Source organism: Doryrhamphus excisus, chromosome 8, assembly GCF_030265055.1.
Source record: "Doryrhamphus excisus isolate RoL2022-K1 chromosome 8, RoL_Dexc_1.0, whole genome shotgun sequence".
In the NCBI taxonomy this organism is placed as follows: domain Eukaryota; kingdom Metazoa; phylum Chordata; class Actinopteri; order Syngnathiformes; family Syngnathidae; genus Doryrhamphus; species Doryrhamphus excisus.
Window position 1 is genome coordinate 1,646,263 of NC_080473.1, and position 19,288 is coordinate 1,665,550.

The 19,288-nt window shown below is 43.6% G+C and overlaps 2 protein-coding genes across 5 annotated transcripts in view; both read right to left on the minus strand.

Annotated features, from left to right (window-relative positions):
- Positions 1–362: 362 nt before the first annotated feature.
- st14a (ST14 transmembrane serine protease matriptase a) lies at positions 363–14,329 on the minus strand. Its single transcript, XM_058079116.1, has 19 exons — positions 14,181–14,329; positions 9,230–9,389; positions 8,110–8,240; positions 7,964–8,034; positions 7,717–7,883; positions 7,603–7,638; positions 6,099–6,333; positions 5,652–5,794; positions 5,460–5,563; positions 4,740–4,852; positions 4,517–4,653; positions 4,331–4,435; positions 3,273–3,380; positions 3,083–3,199; positions 2,863–2,988; positions 2,606–2,789; positions 1,458–1,729; positions 1,246–1,382; positions 363–1,144 (listed from the first exon to the last, which is right to left on the minus strand). Exons 1-19 carry the CDS (start codon positions 14,220–14,222, stop codon positions 986–988), a joined length of 2,547 nt encoding a protein of 848 aa, XP_057935099.1. The 5' UTR covers positions 14,223–14,329; the 3' UTR covers positions 363–985.
- Positions 14,181–19,288, minus strand: part of aplp2 (amyloid beta (A4) precursor-like protein 2) — a 61,535-nt gene continuing 56,427 nt past the window's right edge. For all 4 annotated transcript variants that reach the window (XM_058079120.1, XM_058079119.1, XM_058079117.1 and 1 more), the window contains 2 exons: positions 17,807–17,962; positions 14,181–17,139 (listed from right to left, as the gene is read on the minus strand). In XM_058079120.1, the coding sequence (XP_057935103.1) occupies positions 17,038–17,139; positions 17,807–17,962 (258 nt within the window). In that variant the 3' untranslated portion in view covers positions 14,181–17,037. The remainder of the gene's footprint in view (positions 17,140–17,806; positions 17,963–19,288) is intronic.

Consider the following 19,288-nt stretch of genomic DNA (forward strand, 5'->3'; position numbering starts at 1 on the left):
AGAGTGTGAGTAGTTGTTTGACTATATATGCCCTGTGATTGGCTGGCGACCAGTCCAGGGTGTACCCCGCCTCATGCCCGAAGTTAGCTGGGATAGGCTCCAACATACCCCCGTGACCCCTTGTGAGGATAAGCGGCATACAAAATATGTTAGGAATATGTTAGGAAATACAAATACTGCAACATCAGTAACGTGTAAGAAATGTGTAGGAAATATAAATATTGGCAATATGTGAGGAAATTTTAATAATGGCAGGAATGTATTAGGAAAAACAAAGAAATTGCATTGTTAAGGTTTTTTAAAAGACAGAGAATTGGCAATACAAAAAAACAAGACACATAGCAATATATGCAATACGGAACTTATATTAGAAATAGTTTATTTAAAACATCTGCTAAAAAACAACTTGAAACAGAATAAAATGGACATATTCCAGTACTATATGTGTTGAGTTCAAAACATTAAAATACCCTCCTCAACGCCTCGAGTCAAAATAAAATCGACATATATATATATACACGACTATTGAGTTAAAAACAATTCTTACAAAGCCTTCTTTGTACTGATGACATTGCTGTTGTTGTTCAGTATTTAAAAGCAAACGATGCATTCAGAGACCTCAGTTGACCGAAGAGTCACAGTTAAAGGTGTATGGCGCCATAGGAGGTAGGGTGGATTGAGATTAAAGGTTGCTTTTTTTTTTTACTATAGAAGAGGTGACATGGAAAAGAACATCGATAGTCCACTTCAAATCTGTTGTGTGTGTTCCTGATCCAAATATGCTAAAAAAAAAAAAAAGAAATCAGCAACACATACAGAAAATAAAACATATTTACAATTCATCAAGCCGACTAGAATAAAATCACAGTGGAGACATTGCTGCTTCCTGTGAAGGATTCAGCGTATGTGGAGGCTGGAGAGTCCACCATCCTCACTGCGGTCCCTGTCTTAGTCCATGTCCCACGGCCGGGGGAGGCCCTTTGTTCTACACTCCCGTATTCTGTTTGATCCATCCGCGGAATTTGGTGACCGTCGTGTAGATGCCGGGTTTGTTCCTGCGGGCACAGCCGTCGCCCCAGCTGACCACGCCGCCAAGGAACATGCGGTTACCTGAGGGAATGGAGAGCGGCCCGCCGGAGTCCCCCTGACCGAGACAAATGCAGCCTTAAGCTTAAGTCGGTGGACAATGGACATACTTCCTAAGGAAGAATAACTGAGGAGGAAGCAGACAGGAAGTGATGTTACCTGACAGGCGTCGACTCCTCCGCTCAGCACGCCAGCACACATCATCCTGCTGGTGAGCTGCCCCCCCATCAGACCGTCACACACGCTGTAGTTGATGATGCGAACCTGCGCTTTCTGCAGCACCGTGGCGGCAAAGCCTGAAGGACACACGGGAAGATGTTGAAGACGCAAACGTCAAGCGCTGTAATGCTCCACTCTCATCCGAGACTCACCCCCCTCCCGAGTGGCGCCCCACCCCGTGATCCAAACGGTGCTCCCGACCGGAAAGTCGTGTTGTGCGGACGGCAAGCAGATGGGCTGGATGTGGCCGCTGTATTCGAGTGGGCTGTCCAGCTCCATCAGGGCGATGTCGTTGTCAAAGGTGAAGTCGTTGTAGTTTGGGTGTGGGATCACCCTCTTGATGTTCCTCTTCACCACTGTGTTCCCCATGTTGCGCTGCTGGTGGAGACCCATGTACGCCTCCCATGTGCCGGGCTGGGAAAACCTGGGAAGGGTTTTTAAAAATAATAGTCAGCTGACATGGATGGTGCAACAGGAAGGGGGTGGAGCTATGCAAGAAGGGAGGGAGTAGCTAAGCAGAGAGGGCGGAGCAAGAGGGCAAAGATGGGACAGGCAGGACTAAAATGAAGGAGGGCTGAACAGAAACCGTGGTGAGGGTGGGGCTTAACAGGTGAGGGCGGGGCTAAGAGGTTCATACTCAGCGTAAGGCCGCTCAGCAGTGAGTCAAGGTGGAACTGAAAGAATGGCGCTTGGAGAAGGTGGGGCTAAGAAGGGTTAGCGCTCAGCCCTATGGTTAAGGGCTGGGAAGATGTCGATGGAGCAACACACAGCAATGCTAACCCTCGTCAGTGAGGGGGCGGGGCTATGAAATAGGGTGGAGCTATTCATCAAGGTTGGTGCTAAGCAGTGAGGGCGGAGCTAGGAAGTAAGGATGGAGTTAATATGATGCTAGAGCTCCAAGGATGGTGCTTGGAGAAGGTGGGGCTAAAAAGTGAGGGTGGGTGTGGCCAATAAGGTGTGGGTGGCACAATTAATGTGGGTGGGGCAACAGAGCAATGTTAGTGACAGGCAATGAGGGAGGCGCTAAGCCGTAAGGGGGCGGGGATAAGAAATAGGGCGGAGCTCTATTCATCAAGGTTTGTGCTAAACAGTGAGGGCGGAGCTAGGAAGTAAGTGTTAAGTTTAAGTACTGCTTGGAGAAGGTGGGGCTAAAAAAATATGGGCGGGGCTACACATAAGCAATCAGGCCTGCAAGGTGCTTACAGAAGGTTGAGGCCAGGCAATGAGGATGGTGATTGGCTACAAGTGGCCATGTGGTGATGCAGTGAGGGTGGAGTTAAGCTTTGCAGGGGAACGGTACCTCGTCTTGCCGTCATCTTGCACACAGTGAGCGGCGGTGACCAGCCAACGACTACTGATGAGGGACGCTCCGCACACGTGGCCGTAGCTCTTCACGTGGAGGCTGACCTGCCACGGGAACTCGCCGGGCTCTGCGTCCTGACCGCCAACGATGCGCGTCGCTTTAAATTTGCTCCTCCCGCAGTCTGAAAAGGCCGACACGGTCAGGGAGGTCAAGCCGAGCCCGCAAGGAGGTGCAGGCTTTTTAAGTCGACTCACCGCAGTTCTCCTCGTCAGAGCCGTCCTCGCAGTCTTGGGTGCCGTCGCATTCCGGGTTGACCTTGCTAATGCATTTGTTGTTCTTGCATTTGTATGTCAAGTCAGTGCACCTCACGGTGGAGGGACCTGCAGGGGGAGCAAAGAAGGGAGGGGTGTTCACCTCTTAGCTAAATGAGCAAGCTAAATATTCAAAAAGTCAGCTTAAAAACGTCTCCTTCACCTCGCGCGCAGTCGAGCTCGTCAGATCCATCGCCGCAGTCGTCCCGTCCGTCACAGCGACACTTCTCTGAGACGCATTTGCTGTTCTTACAGGTGAGCTGGCCGGAAGAACAGCGACCTGTCAGACAGGAAGCAAACAATTTAGAGACCCTTTTGTTTTAAAAGCTATTGTGCTGGCAAAAAGGTCCTACCGCAGTTCTGCTCATCCGTGCCGTCGCCGCAATCATCGACACCGTCACACTTCCAGAACATGGGCTTGCACAGGCCGTTCTTGCAGCTGATGTGGTCCGAGCTGCACTCTGGAGGGGGCAAGGAGGCGTTAGCTCACGGCACCACTGCAAGGGTGGCCAAAGTGCAGCCTAGGGGCAGTTTGTGGCTTGTGGTTGTTTTTTCATTGGCTCTCAGCATGTTAATTAAACCAAAAAAAACCCCCCCACAACAACAAAGATGGAAAAATCTGCAGTAGTTTTGGCAAAATATTAAGGGAAATAAATTTGTAATCTATTAATTTTTACGAGAATAGTGTTGTAATATTATGAAGAAAAATAAGCATGAAGGTGAAATATTAAAAAAATTGGTAATTATGACAAACAAAACAAATAAAGTTGTCATTTTGGAAAATTAGGTTGTGGAAAGACATATAATGTTATGAGAATAAAGTCAAAATTTATGGGAATGAAGTCATAATTCCCAAAAAAGTACAATATGAAGGTCATTTGGCCTTACCTGTAACATTTTAGGTGTTAGCATGCTAATGTCAGCACGATAGCGTTACTAGCATTTTAAGCTATTTTCATGTGTAGACACATAAACACCTAGCATTGTCATGTTCAGCGTTGACATATGCCAACATTTGCACATTAGCATTGCTAGCATGCTAACATTAGCATCATAGCATTTTTTTATCCATTTTAGAGCTAGACACATTTATAAACACTTGGAGCGATTATGCTATGCATTAGCATGTTAATGTTAGCATTTCTAGCATGCTAACATTAACAATGTAATATGTAGATAAAATAAATGTATGAGTACTATTTATGTTATTAATTACAATGTGGGGGAACTATGGTGCTTAGCAGAGGTCTGCTTTTCTAATTCACTATGTGGCTCTTGCTGGGAAAGTTTCAGCTCGTATGCTGGAACGGAGTTGAGAGCTTTTGGCTTGTTAGCTCAGTGAGGAACCGTGGACGTGGTTTCAAGCCCTGGTAGGACCAGATGTGTTAGAAAAGCAGCAAAGACTCCTTACTGCAGTTCAGTTCGTCACTCATGTCGCCGCAGTCGTTCCAGCCGTCACACTTGAGCTCCGACTTCACACAGCGCTGGTTCGTGCACTGGAACTGCTTGGGACAGGCTGCCAGTGACACGGTCATGCGGTCAGGTGAAGGAAAGGATTAGAAATGACCAGAAATCAAACGCTGATGCTCCCGCTTACGGTCTGCGATGTCCACGGCCTCGAACACGGCAGTGAAGCCTCGGTCCACGTAGGAACCGTCAGAGAAAAACACAACATTCATTTTGTTGCCACTGCTGGTCTGCGTGACCGAACCGTCCAGCTGTTCGCCGCAAAACCTGAAAGACAAGAATACAGGACTGTGTGAGGCATCGGCTCAAATGGAGCGTCTTTGTCTGGGTTGAAGCTGTTCCTGGGGACTCACTTCTTCCCATTGAGCTCCACGTAGTCTTTGCGGCACGGCTTGCTGCCGTCCTGGCCCGGTTCAGACAGGAGGAACTTTATGAAGGTGACTTTCACAGACTTCCCGGGGGGAACCTTTGACATGGACACACAGAAGTATTTAGACACGTGATCACCGCACCAGCAGGAAGTGAAAACTGAAGCAAGGGTGGAGTTGTGGGAAGACTTTCTGTAAGATTTTAGAGTCTGTCCATTTGTCAGAGATCAGTGATGAAGTTAACTTCTTTTTCCACTTGTATAATGGTTAAGAGTGTGGGTTACTGCCGCAACAGTAGCCACTGTTAGGGATTATTTTGCCTGCTGTGAGATCATTCAAACCTGCAATTATATCTGGTGCTTGTGTGTCTCTCACCCGACCTGACACCCAGTGACCAGTGTAGAATCGTACATCTTTTCAATGTGTCTTGTATTTGTATTTTACTTTATTCAGACATTTTCATGCTTGAACATGCTTCATTTGGGACAAAAATAGGTAAGATTTGCTTACATGTGAAGGACAGGAGTGTCCAAAGTGTGACCTGGGTGTCAATTTCAGCCCACAGCACATTTTTTATTGACCCACGCCAATTGATTTCTTATGAGCTATGTTATTAGCTATGACGCTAATGTACCATATAGTTTAGCATATTTTGATTGGGAACGTTGGACACCCTGGTGCAAGGCTTTTTCCCCGTCACGTCACCTGTATGGACCACTGGCATGAGGTCCGAGGCGGGTAGTAGTTTGGGAAGTTGGGGGAACTGAAGCTGCCTTTGTCGCCCGTCAGCTGGCCGCCGCACGTCGTGCCTGCATGGTGTGGAAAGACAAAGTCAGCCACGCGTCGTCTTCGCCTGCCGTGGAGCTCCAGGCATGCCGAGCGTGGCGTCCTTCATACCTGCGCTGCCGCGCCGCACCTGCGACACCTGCGCCCTGAAACCCGGGTAGTTCTTCCAGTCGTTGGTTGCCATGGTGACCAGCATGACGTTGCTTGAGGACAGGAAGGTGAGGGGCTCGCTGGGCGAGTAGTAGCCGCACATCCTGTGGATAGAGCGTTGTGACGTTAGTCGGGTGTCTGATCCTGGGTTCTAACTTTTTGTCAGCCAACTAGGAAAGCAACTTATGCTTAGATAAGCCTTGGTGGAAGTGTAATGTGCGGCAAAGTAAGCAACACTGCAGGCAGTCAAAAGTTTGGAGACGCTCTGTCATATTTTTGTATGACAAAGAGTTTCCCAACTTTTTGACGGATGGTGTCGCTTTTACCAATTGCATACAAGCATGCCTCCTGCAGGGGGCGCCATAAACCGCGCATCTGGAGAACCCTTCCTGTAGCCCCATGACTCACTCTTGCAGGACGCTGGCCTCGATGGCCACCAGGGAGTTGTAGATCTTCACAAAGTCGTTGCCGCAGTTCTCCTCCAGGTTCAAGGTGTCAAAGTCCAGCTTGATGACGTAGTTGGGGTCGGCCCGCAGCTGCCACTGGATGAAGGTGTTGGGCGGGTAGGGGCTGTCGGGGAAGCCGGGAGACCTGATCTGACCGATGTGGTTGCTCCTGGTGTGCTCGGAGAACCTGAAGAACCCTGAGAAGAGACAGGAGACATGCCGGATTTACACGTCCTTGCATTTTCTCAATGTACGCATTCAAGTTGAATCCAGATTTATCTTGTTGACAGTGCATTTTTTTAATCTACTTTTTTTTTTTTTAACTATTCCTCTAAATCGGTGCCTCAGAAAATAAATAGTATAAATTAACTGAAAAATATGTTTATTAAGCAAGTGTCCTGCAGTGATTTAATTGCATATTTAACAAATACATTTGTTGCCCAACCTTGATTTAAAAAAAAATGATGTAAATTCTTCAGAACTTTGATATATTTTTGTACAATAAAGTAAATATAAATTTATAATATTTTTATTTAATAAAGATGGTTTATATATACATATTATTAGATATAATATGTACTATATATTGTATAATTAATATGATATACAATATTAACACTTGAATTTACGTGTTCTTTTTATTTCTTTATTTAAAAAAGATGTTGGGCAACAGGAGAGTAAAGGCGACCATGGGGGTGTTACAGTATTTCAGAAAGCTCTAATGTTAAAAACCGCATTTACAAAATCATAAACAGATTTTCTATGCTCTAATTACAAAAATATTGCATTAATTAACATTGAACTCTACATCTTATACATATACCCTATAATATATTTAAAACATCCCAAACAAGGTTTCCAGGTTTAATATGTCTTATTTTCTTCTTCTTATACCTACTATGTTGGGTAATATGAGTGTAAAAGTCACTATAGGGCTGTTATTTCTAGAGGGCTCTAATAATGTTAAAAAACATATTTAGAAGGTCATTTAGAAGGTCATAAACAGGGTTTCTACGTCTAATATGTCTTATCTGCTCTTATTATGTCAACTATATTGGGTGATATGAGTGTAAAGGTGACTATAGGGGTGTTATTTCATGCCTAGAGGGCTCTAATGTTAAAAATCGCATTTACTAGGTTGTAAACAGGTTTTCCATGCTCTAACTGAAGAACAAATATTCCATTTATGGAAATTGATTAATCATTTTTCAAATCTGTATTTTTTGTTGAATCACAGTAAAGTGCCTCGTGTCGACATTACTGTAAATGCCATGTGTTTATGATTCATGCATTTGCTAATTATATGCTAAGAAGAGGGGCCAACACACATTTTGATTAGTCTCAATATGTGTACTATCAGATTTAGAGTTGGAAAAGTTGGAAAAAAGTTGGAAAAAGCGGAACAATGAACTGGCCCCTAATAATTGAATATAATATGATTAAAAGTGAGAAGACAGAGGACTTACTGCTGAATTCCGTGGAGAACAATCTGGAATCAAGTTCTAGAGGATGGAAACATACACAGTTGACGAGCAAGTTCTCAATGGAAGGATGGAACTGAGAGGCGCTGGGAATCTAACCCGAGGACACCACGTCTTCTACGAGCAGGGAGTTCCCAGGTCTGTAGACGTTGCGCTGCTCCTTGTCCACCAGTTTGTCCATGGAGGACATGGCACTGTCCACCGCCGCCTCCTGGCCTTTGGGAACGCTGAACTCTGAGATGTAGTAGGCGATGACGCTGCCCTCACTGATGGGAAAAACATCGAAAGATACACGACTCAAACATTATCCAGCCAGGCCAGCCACTGAATGTTCAATCATGTGTACCTGAAAGCCTGAACTGAAGATCCAACATAGTATTTGGACAACTGAGGACTTCTGCTGTAGACAGTTTTCAGCTAGAATACACACACATGATGGAGGTGAGAGTGAAGCGGGAGTCAAAAGCTGATGATGTGGTCCATATGTGGTACCTGCGACTTGACCTGCTTGGCCAGTGCCTTGAACTCGGAGCTGTTGGCGTTCTCGTAGGCGTCCTCAAAGACCTGGTTGGTGATGCGCATGGAACCGCTATACATCTTCTTGACCCGCACATCTTTACGGACTGAAACAAAAGGATGAGGGTACACTGATGCGGTCGGCAGTGGCAATAACAATCCCCATCTGAAAAAGGCTGCACTGTGCACGCCAGGCCCGTAGTTGTCACTGTCGCACAACTCCAAACGTTTGGAAGTCAGGTAATAACGGTAAATCCACAGCTTCTCCGCTGCAGCTTGTTTATTTGCTGCTTTTTCTCCATTCTGACGCATGAAGACAGAAGCCGCGCGAAAGCCCTAAGGATGACTTTGGTGCCGACTGACGCCACTTTCAAGTCTCCTTCCGAAGGCGGCGACTGCGGCTTTTCCGCCGCTTCGTCAAAAAGCAGCTCGGAGAAGACAGCCGAGGGAGTGAGGAGCTCCAAACTTTCCCTGTGATGTATATTTTTATTTCTGTCTCTGCGCCTTCGTTGCGAGCTTGTTAGCATGCAATGTCGTTTCCATATACTGCACATGCAATATTGTATTAAAACTCAACAAAACCCCAAGTTGGACTGTATTAGTTGTAGTTATACATGGATGCTGGTGCATAAGTACTTCAGCTGATATATGTACACTCTTGCAATTCATTGAGTGTATCACAGCGGCTTGCTAGGACTAAGGGAGGAGCTGTTCTGTTTCCAAAACAAAAAAAAAAGTATCTCCAATCGTGTCTTTGTCTACAGGTTCTGACAACGCTTTCACGCAACCTTGCACCTTTTTTCCTCATGATAAAGTCAGCCCAGTGTAACCACAGTATGCATCTGTTAGCATAATACGACATGTTTTTATTTCACATAAAGTACCAAGCATGAAACTTTCAGGAGGGGTGGAGGTAGTATATGTTGGTTACTTTCAATCCGCATAAAGTTGCAGTTTATAATAATCTATATGTAAAATAGTATTAAAACCCTGACATAATAAATAATATTATACAACCTATAGTAATACTAACACCCGCCACCTCAAAAAAAGAAAGAAACATGAGCAGCAACATGCTAACAAAAAAGACACTTACAGTGGAAATGCCAGACCAGCAGGCCGGTCATCAACGCCACCACGGCGGCGAAGATCAGCACTCCGATCACTGCGCCGACCTTGCTGGGACCCTTCTTCTTCTCGAGTTTCTTGTTGTCGGATGCCGGCAGGAACTGAACAGCGGTGTCCCAGTCTTTGTTCTGGAGGACGCATGAGGGACAGACGGTCAGCATGATGAAGCGCTTGCTCGGACAGTCTTGTGGATGCCACTGTGGGCCAGGACTTCCAATCACACCCTTGTGCCCGGGTACCCACTGTAGTGGGACAATCCAAAAGGGGTGGAGCTAGACAAGTATGTAAGTAAGTCCAGACATACTAACCCATAATAATAATATTGATTGATAATCTGATTATACAATGTGTTTAATAATAATGTGAGGCAAATGATAAGGTTTAGAGTGTCACAAATAGTTTTTTTCAGGGCTTTGTCAAGGGCAGGTGGTTTACCAACGGTGTTGGAACACAACTCCCAATCTACTGCGCTGTAACACGCACGCAGACAGTTGGACATTCTGGTTTACAGAGATTTTGGCCATGTAAAGTAACTCCTCTTTTATCGCAGTTAATTGGTTACAGATCAGACGGTTATAAGTACATCTCTGTGGCTCTTCCTGAGTAATAATAATTTTTCATTTCATTGTCACAATGTGCCACCCTCGGACATCTCTGTTTGTATGTTTCTCCGGGTACTCCGGTTTCCTCCCACATTCCAAAAACATGCTAGGTTAATTGGCGACTCCAAATTGTCCATAGGTATGAATGTGAGTGTGAATGGTTGTTTGTCTATATGTGCTCTGTGATTGGCTGGCCACCAGTCCAGGGTGTACACCGCCTCTCGCACAAAGACGAAGAAGAATGAATGAATGTTACAATGTGGGGTAGGCTAATTAAAAACAAGTAGCGGACTCCAAAATGGCCGCCAGGCTGCACTTTGGACACCACGAGATATGACAATGTGTATTCAGAGGTGCGTCCCCAGATGACAACATCGCAACGATGACCAACATTTTGACTTGAAAGAAGCGGCGACTTTCCAGGTCGGATGCGGTCATCCGTGGAAGCTTTGTGTTGCTTGCGTATTCTAGGAATGTCTTTGTCCCTGATGACCTATACAAGCCTCCAAATCTGCTCAGCCCCCTTGCTAGCAAACACTGTAAATATACGCTTCTCACACAGCACACGGAACAGCATCCCTGCACGTTGATGCAATTATAGAAAGGAGCACGTCTATCTGTGGTTGGCTAGGAGGAGAAGGAGGGGGGAGGACAAGGGGGGGAGGGGTTTCACCATGTAAAATCCTGTCAAACCTGCTGGGAAAAAGCCGGTGGCGCATGACAACACAACAACACTCAAGTGTGAGACTTCCTGCTGAAAACACAAGCTGTGCATTTCACTTATAGGCGCTCTGGAACGCAGCGCAACACGTAACTGACACCAGTGGCGCTACCTACAGGTGCATTCCAAAATTGGTGGCGTTTTAATGAAATGCTCTTTAAGCCCATTGAGCTGTGTGAGAAAGATAAGCTCATCATAGCGCCACCGTGTGGCGGATTTGTCAGGGAAGCAATAGCACGGGCAAGGCGGTAGCGGCACAAGCTTCCACAAAGTTTTACCCTTTTGTGTGCTGCGCTTCAGGAGTAGAAGAGTTACAACATGAGGGTGGCCTCATTGTTCCATCACATGACTGACCGTAAATTCCAACTTTTTGTCTTTGTGTGGAAACAAAGTTACAACTCCAGCAGGCATGAACTCCACTTTTATTAAGTTCGTCACTGTTGGTGAAGAGCCAAACCTCACATTCACTGCCGGGAGGGTAACTTTTAATGGAGCAGACTGAAATGAAAGAGAATGGACTTCGATTTAAAACATGTCATAACATGCCATTATTATCTCTGTACTATTAATTATTGGTATTTTAAATTAGATGTCGTACACGCATCACATTAATATTAGTAGTGGCATACAACGTTTTGACTTGAAACAACACTCCTTCATAAACACATTATAATGGGACCGTAAGCTTGTTGCTCCAACACCAGACAGTAAAGGGCATGGGATCGCTCATAGCTCATACACACCCGTCACCGACATAGCCACAAATCTGTTTCTTCGACTTGGACTAACGTGGAAGAACATATTGCTCTTCTCAACGAGCAGCAGGCCCTGCTGTGCATTTGTTTTCTTTTCACATCTTTTTGCCTCTCACAGCAGCCATACATTCATTCATTCATTTTCTACCGCTGGAGCCTATCCCAGCTGTCTTCAGGTGAGAGGCGGGGTACACCCTGGACTGGTCGCCAGCCAATCACAGGGCACATATAGACAAACAACCATTCACACTCACATTCATACCTATGGACAATTAGGAGTCGCCAATTAACCTAGCATGTTTTTGGAATATGGGAGGAAACCGGAATACCCGGAGAAAACCCACACATGCACGGGGAGAACATGCAAACCCCACACAGAGATGGCCGAGGGTGGAATTGAACTTGTATCTCCTAGCTGTGAGGCCTGTGTGCTAAACACTCGTTCGCCGTGCAGCCAGCGTCCATACAAATTATGCTAATTATGCAAATGATACGATGCCGTCATCAACCCGACTACAGATACAGAGGTGTTGTAAAGTGTTAGCCCCCTTCCTGATTTCTTATTTGTCAAATGTTTCATATCATCAAACAAATGGAAATATGAGTTAATGACAACACAACTAAACACAAAATGAAGTTTTTCAATAAAACTTTTTATAAAAGGGCGAAAAAAATCCAAAGTTACATGGCCCTGTGTAAAAAAAAAAAAGTGATTGCTACCAAAGACACACTTTTTGCAACAACTGCAATCAAGCATTTGTGATAACTTGCCATGGAGGAATTTAGCAGAATTGTTGTCATTCAGCCACATGGCTTTTGAAGGTCATGCCACAGCATTTCAATAGGATTCAGGTCTGGACTTTGACCAGGCCACTCCAAAGTCTTCATTTTGTTAGGTGGACTCTCTGGAGTGTTTTGGATCATTGTCCTGCTGCAGAACCCAAGTTGGTTCCAGCTCAAGGTCACCAACAGATGGTCGGACATTCTCCTTCAGCAGAACTCATGCTTCCATTTTCCTACCAGGTCTTGAAGCAGCAAAACAGCCCCAGACCATCAAACTACCACCACCATATTTTACTGTTGCTATGATGTTCTTTTTCTGAAATGCAGTGTTGCTTTTATGCCAGATGTCGTCTGGTCAGACCAGAGAGTATTTTCCCAAAGGTCTTGAGGATCATCAAGGTGTTTTCTGTCAAAATTGAAACTGGCCTTAATGTTCAGCAGTGGTTTTGGTCTTGGAACTCTGTCATGCGGGCCGTTTTTGCCCAGTGTCTTTCTTATGGTGGAGTCATGAACACTGACATTAACTGAGGCCTACACTTCTGAGTCTTCTTCCCATTCTTGGAAAGGTTCACCACTGTTCCATGTTTTCACCATTTGTGGATAATGACTCTCACTGTGGTTTGCTGGAGTCCCAAAGCTTTTACAAATAGCTTTTCTACTTGAATTGTGATAAACCACAGTTAAGTTTTAACAGAGGGCAATCACTTTTTCCACACAGGGCCATGTGGGTTTGGAATTTCTGTCTCCCTTTATAATGCATTTTGTGTTCATTTGTGTTGTCACTGAGTCATATTTATATTTGTTTGATGATCTGAAACATTTAAATGTGACAAACATGCAAAACAAAAAAGAAAGCACTTTTTCACCAAGTGATTTAAAAGTGATATTCAACATTCAGTGTGTCGCCAACGGTAACATCCTCTACTGGGGATGAAACATTACCTGATTAGAGGAAAAAGGTCTTCCTAAAAGTGACAGTGACATATATTTGGAATTAAAGTAGAGTATTTCTCCTCTATGCCAGGTAGGGCTGTACAAAAAAATAGAAAAACAAAATTGCAATATTAATTCACACTAACGTGATCAATTTTTAAAAGTTGCTTAATGAGCTGATTACCAACAAACACGGACAGTTTTTACTCACAGACTCAATGCTGTTTGTGTTAGCACAACGGTCAACACTTTCTACCCTTGCTCCCCATCGGCCAGGGCGAGTTGGCACCGCTGCCCTGGCCAGCAAAGCACACTGCTGGTCGGCTAATCGACGTTTCTTCCTATGTGGATTTATGAATATATTGTGTGGGTAAGCAGGTGTGCCACCTTTTCAGTCTTTCTATTCATTCCTATTAAAACCACTGGAACCTTGGAACAGCAGAAGGACCCTTGGAGGTTTCTTTTTTTGTTCGCAGGACTTGAACAGGTCACAGCTATTCCAACAATTATTTTAAGTGTTTCTAGCTTTTAATGTTGCCGTGGTAGGATGCTAGCAAATAGGAGCAAAAGGATGCCAACAAGTCCCGACAGGGCGGACAACCAGGAGGAATTCAGGCTGGAACCACCAGGACCCTCACTGGGAGAAGGAGGGTTTTCCTTACAACATTCACACTTTAATTCATTGCAATTAAACATAGTATTTCTTCCCAAACTAAATCCTGGTGGACGGTTTTGAGATATGCTAACAGTTGGGAATGTTACCATGGAAACAGATTCACTGATTTTCTGGATTTTCCACATGAGTGACAGCACTTGGGAGGGTCATGTTGTGCTAGCTTGAAGCTAATATTACCAGTGAGGCCACAGAGAAACACTTTATACTCTTTTTTTCGTAAATATGTTCAGTAATATTCATCGTCAGTGTACAAGAAGCGTAGTAATTGCAGATTAAACCTTTTTTCTCAATGTTAACAAGTTTCGAGTCTAATTTCGAGTCCCTGAAGGCCACACTGCTGCTTCGCTTGATGCTATTCGTGACGTCACACTAGGTGAGTTCAATGTCAGCTTTCGTTTAAAGGCACTAAAAACAACAAACACGAACGGTCACAGGATGATCCAACTTACCTGGGTTGGTGTGTACCTCAGGCCGCTGTCCATGTAGTCCATCAAGGAGGGGTCAAAGTGGAACGAGTGCGGAAATGAAGACACCTGAGCTTCACTTCACCGTTCTTTCGCCTCCAATAACAGACTTTCCAATCTCCGAGGTGTACCAAAAGGGGTCCACCCAACAAAAATGAAAGCTGCAAAAACCTTACAAAACCTTCTTGGAAGTATTTTTCCCCACCTCAACAAGTTAAGTTCCACTGTCTATGTGTCGACTGGCTTCCAGGAAGGGAAACGAAAGAACAGAAGAAAAACGTACCGGAAACTTCAGGTATCTGTGGCCTCGACCACGCCTCCGCCTCGCGCAGCAGTTAGCACTTCCTGTTTACCTGCCGCCGCCAGACGAAACAGCATTTGTAATAGCTTTAAAAAACAACAACTAATTTAGTCATCCCAAATACATATACATGATTACACTTCAATGTGTTGGAATACAGTTGTAAAAAAAAGCAAAAAACACAAGACACACACGGCGGACTACTTTTCCGTGCGGATGACTGCATTCCCGACATTTTAATCGATTAAGTTGACAATTGACTTGTTTGTACTGTTTTTGTTGTGCATCGAGTATTGGTTCGGTTGAGGCTGATCTATTTTCAGTATCGGTTATGAGATTTGATCCGAGTTTAGGCATGATTCACCTGTGCTGACTCACCTCCCCCCCCACCGTGACACGCCAGGTTTCAGTTTGGTCACACAGGAAATCCCGAATGTTTGCGGGAGGACTATTATTATTTTCCACATTTTCCAGTCTCATGTTTTCACATAAAAACCTCCAAGCCGTTTGTAGCATGTGGCGACGAGTTTGTTGAATATCTTTATATATTGTTTATCATTGAACCAGCTATCTAACAAGACCATTTTTTTTATTTTTTGGGGATAGTTTAAAGTTAAGAAATAAAAAACCAGATATTGATGAAACAACGCATATTATGTAATATTATTGAGCAGAACCCCACATCACAAAAACATGCATGTTAAGTGTGAATGGTTAGGTTAAAAAAAAACCTGTCACCAGTTTGTCAGATCATCACCATATTAGGTAGACACGTCTGCCACGACAGGGCGCACAAAATAGTCTCAAGAACTCATGTTTGTAAACAAACAGGAAGGCCGCTGTTTTGCTTTGGACTGACCATTTTGGGCCCAAACCAGGGGCCATATCCCAACTAACTCTTGGACTAAAAGGAGGCCAAATCACAATCACTAGACAGATGTATTGTCTTAGCCTAGGATGTAGAATGTAGACGGGGCGGAATTTTGATGGTTGTCAAAAATGTCATCGTTAAAAACTGGACTCCACAAGGTCAGCTCGATCCTAATTGGTGTGTGTGAGGAAGACACACCATTTTTGAGTTGAATGAACTAAATAAGAGTAAATAAGTTGCATTTTTACTCCGGTTTCCTCCCACATTCCAAAAACATGCTAGGTTAATTGGCGACTCCAAATTGTCCATAGGTATGAATGTGAGTGTGAATGGTTGTTTGTCTATATGTGCCCTGTGATTGGCTGGCGACCAGTCCAGGGTGTACCCCGCCTCTCGCCCAAAGACAGCTGGGATAGGCTCCAGCACCCCCTGCGACCCTCGTGAGGAAAAGCGGTAGAAAATGAACGAATGAATGAAGTTGCATTTTTGGAATCATCCATCTGTGAAAAGACGACACGTCCAAGTGGAATTGGTGAGTTTATTGACGTGTATCTTCCTCCATAACCACAAGTCTGCTAAACTTTCATCTTTGATGACTAATATCGGCGTATATTAGTCGTGTATGTATATGTGTGTGTGTTTCTTGTATCTGTCACACAGCAGAGCAGGCCACCACCAGACTGAGAAGCAGTTTGGGTACACCGTGAGACAGTCGACATGTACACAGCTATCGGAAGAAAGCAATAGAAAAAGCAAGGTAAAAATAGATATAGAGCACGTCATTTTATAATCAGAACAAAGCACACCAGCACAGACGGTCCTCCGAAGGTCGAGGAAAGAAAAGCCATGATTGTAACATCGACTATACAAAGACTAGAGAGACAAAAGACCACTTTAGGATTCTTCTTTTCTGCACAGGCCTCCAGCTCATCCAGACCTTATTAGTTCTCCTCCTAAGGTGTGGACTTGACACACGTCTTAAAAAGTATCCAGAAAAGCTGCTGGGGTGAGACGTCGCTTCTAATGCTAAGTGTATATGCTAAGTGTATATTCAGGCGCCAAAAAGGCCGAAATCTGTGTCACAGTTTTTTGAGCGGAGGGGAATTCCAGCTTACATTCAATTTTGCAAGGAAGTTGGAGAATGCCGCCCTTATAGGGCGTGAGAGTCGAGCTGGGGGCCTGTGCACACCCTCCTCTCCGTCGACTGCAAATATATCTCTATATAATAGTATATATAATATGTATAATCTCTTTTCATCCTTGTTAGTTGTGTCACTATACAGTATAATTGGTACAAAGAACTTTCATATACAAGCAACCTATCACAGAGGAAAAAACACCAATTTTGTTTTTTGGAGGAAAAAAAAAACCTCATTAAAAAACGTGAAAAAATAAAAACGAGCTGATTGACTTCTAAAAAAAAAAAAAATGAAGAAAGCTTTTTGGGCGTAAAATAAATGTCATACATCTCCATCCGACAGAGTCCAAAGTCAAATCAAAAGCTCTATGGTACAAGAGAATAGCAGTAGTAGCGCTATGCAACAAATGGGATGTATGCAAATGAGTTGAACAACAGCATCGTTATTATTGGTCAGTAGTATGGTCACAGCCGCCACCCCCACACCCCCCACCTCCCTTCATCATACCCGCCCCACAAACCCCCTTCCGGCTCAGATCTGCATCTGCTCCAGGTATTTGTAGGTGGGGTTCTCGTAGCCGTGGTTCTGCATTTTGCTGAGGTGGCGCTCCTCTGGGGTCAGCATGGGGTCAACCTGGGACACGTGACACAATTTATACATGTATATTTATTAATGAACATGGACATTATGTATTACTACAGTACTCCCTCGTCACTTTGTGCTTCCAATTCTGTGGTTTCACTTTTTTTTTTTTTTCCAAAAATACATTCATTAAAAAATCAAGCTGTTTCGTGGTTGAATATGCCGACTAGCAGTAGCAAATTTGTGTCTTTTTTGGCCTAAATTAAGCATTTAAGCATAAAAAATGTCTAAATGAAGTAAAATAAAAATAAGATATTCAAAAGTTGCATTCAAAGACAGTGTGATGATTTGTAGTTTTCTACACTGGTGAATAGCCATCATATGTCTTATTTTATCTTATTATGTCTACTATGTTGGGCAGTGTGAGTATAAAAGGTGACTATAGGGGTGCTATTCTATGTATAGAGGGCTCTAATAATGTTAAAATATATTTAGATGGTTGTAAGCAGGTTTTCTACATTCTTTGAAATCCATTTTTAAGTAAAATAGAAGATGCATTCAAAGATGTAGTATGGTACGCTGGTCACTGGTCTTCTGCAGTGGGTAATGTGAATGACTATAGGGGTGTTATTTCACCTGTAGAGGGCTCTGATAATGTTAAAAAGCGTATTTATAAAGTCGTAAACAGGTGTTCTATGCAGGTAGAACCTCCTGGTACCTCCACAATGCCGTGGCTGATGGTGCCGTACTGCCTCTTCCTCAGCAGCACCAGGCTGATGACGATGACGGTCGCTATGGCCACCGCGATCACCAGCAGGCCAATCAGAACGCTGCTCCCGAAGCTGAAGTCCTCGCCCAGAGGCCTGTAGGTCTCCTGCTGGGCGCAAACAGACGCACATGGCGAAGGGACGCCACGTTAAACACTACAGTAAACCCGGAGGACATTTTTAGTCTTCATTTTTTTGTGTGTGGGTGTGTCTTTTCAGCCATTCTCGACTGACAATTTATCCTTTTGGATGTTTATACACTACATATCCGTCGTCACAGTTTAGCTGGTTCTTACTAGAAGCCGCTCAACTTCTTTTTACACTTGTATGACAGTTCAGATGTGTTGGAAGTGCCTCTTTCCATTTCCCTTAAAGCTACGCACGCATCCATCGTATTTAGTGTGCTTTATTGTACTACTACAACTTCTTTTTACACTCCACTTATGAGGGCGAAAAAGTGCCGTCTCTCTTTCCATTTCCCCTCATATGCTACTTTCCAAAGCTAAGAGGTTTTTTATTGTGTTTTTGTTGTTGTTAACACAGTTAACGTCTTTTTATACGCTTTCACATATAACTGCTCCAAATGTTCGGTTGCTATCTGTTGCCTTTAATTTTAATTAAACTGTATTTTATTTTATGAAATTTCATTTAGTTATCTGCAAAAACCTTTGCCTTTAATTTAAAGTAAATTAAAATTTATTTTATTTAATTCAATTTTATTTAGGTTTTTATCTGCATATAGTAAAAGTATATTACATTTTAATTGATTTAATTCAATTAAATTTTATTTTGGTTGTTATCTGTTAAATCTGTTAAACTTGATTTTATTTTATTAAATTTGATGTAGTTGTCTGCAAAAAAAACACAGCATTCAATTTATACTCAATTAAATTTTATTGTATTTAATTAAATCTGATATTGGTTATGTGCAAAAATGTTTGCTTTTAATTTAACATAACTTATTCCAAATTAAATGACATTGTATTTTAGTTTCTGAAATTGTATTTAGGTTAACTGCAAAAAACGTTGCCTTTAATTTCACTTCAAATTAAATTGTATTGTATTTGATTTCGGTTTTCTAATGGCCATAGTTTAAAAATAAATGTGATAACTGAAATGAGCTGATTGATCTTTGACCTTTAATGACATAAGCATGTCAATCATGTCAATGAGACTTCACATGAGTGTGTGTGTGTGTGTGTGTGTGTGTGTGAGTGCACCCCACGTTCGTTCCGTGCAAACACTACAAAAGTCACGTGGCACTTGGGTCGGTCATGTGATCCGGCACGTATGACGCTCATGTGGTCATACGTGCGTTGCGTCCATGGCATGAACCGATTCACATGACACACACATGCACACATGCACAACAGGGTGAGATTTGTAGGTTTTGCTTCTACATGTTCTATTTCTGCGGCAGTGGAACCTCTAAT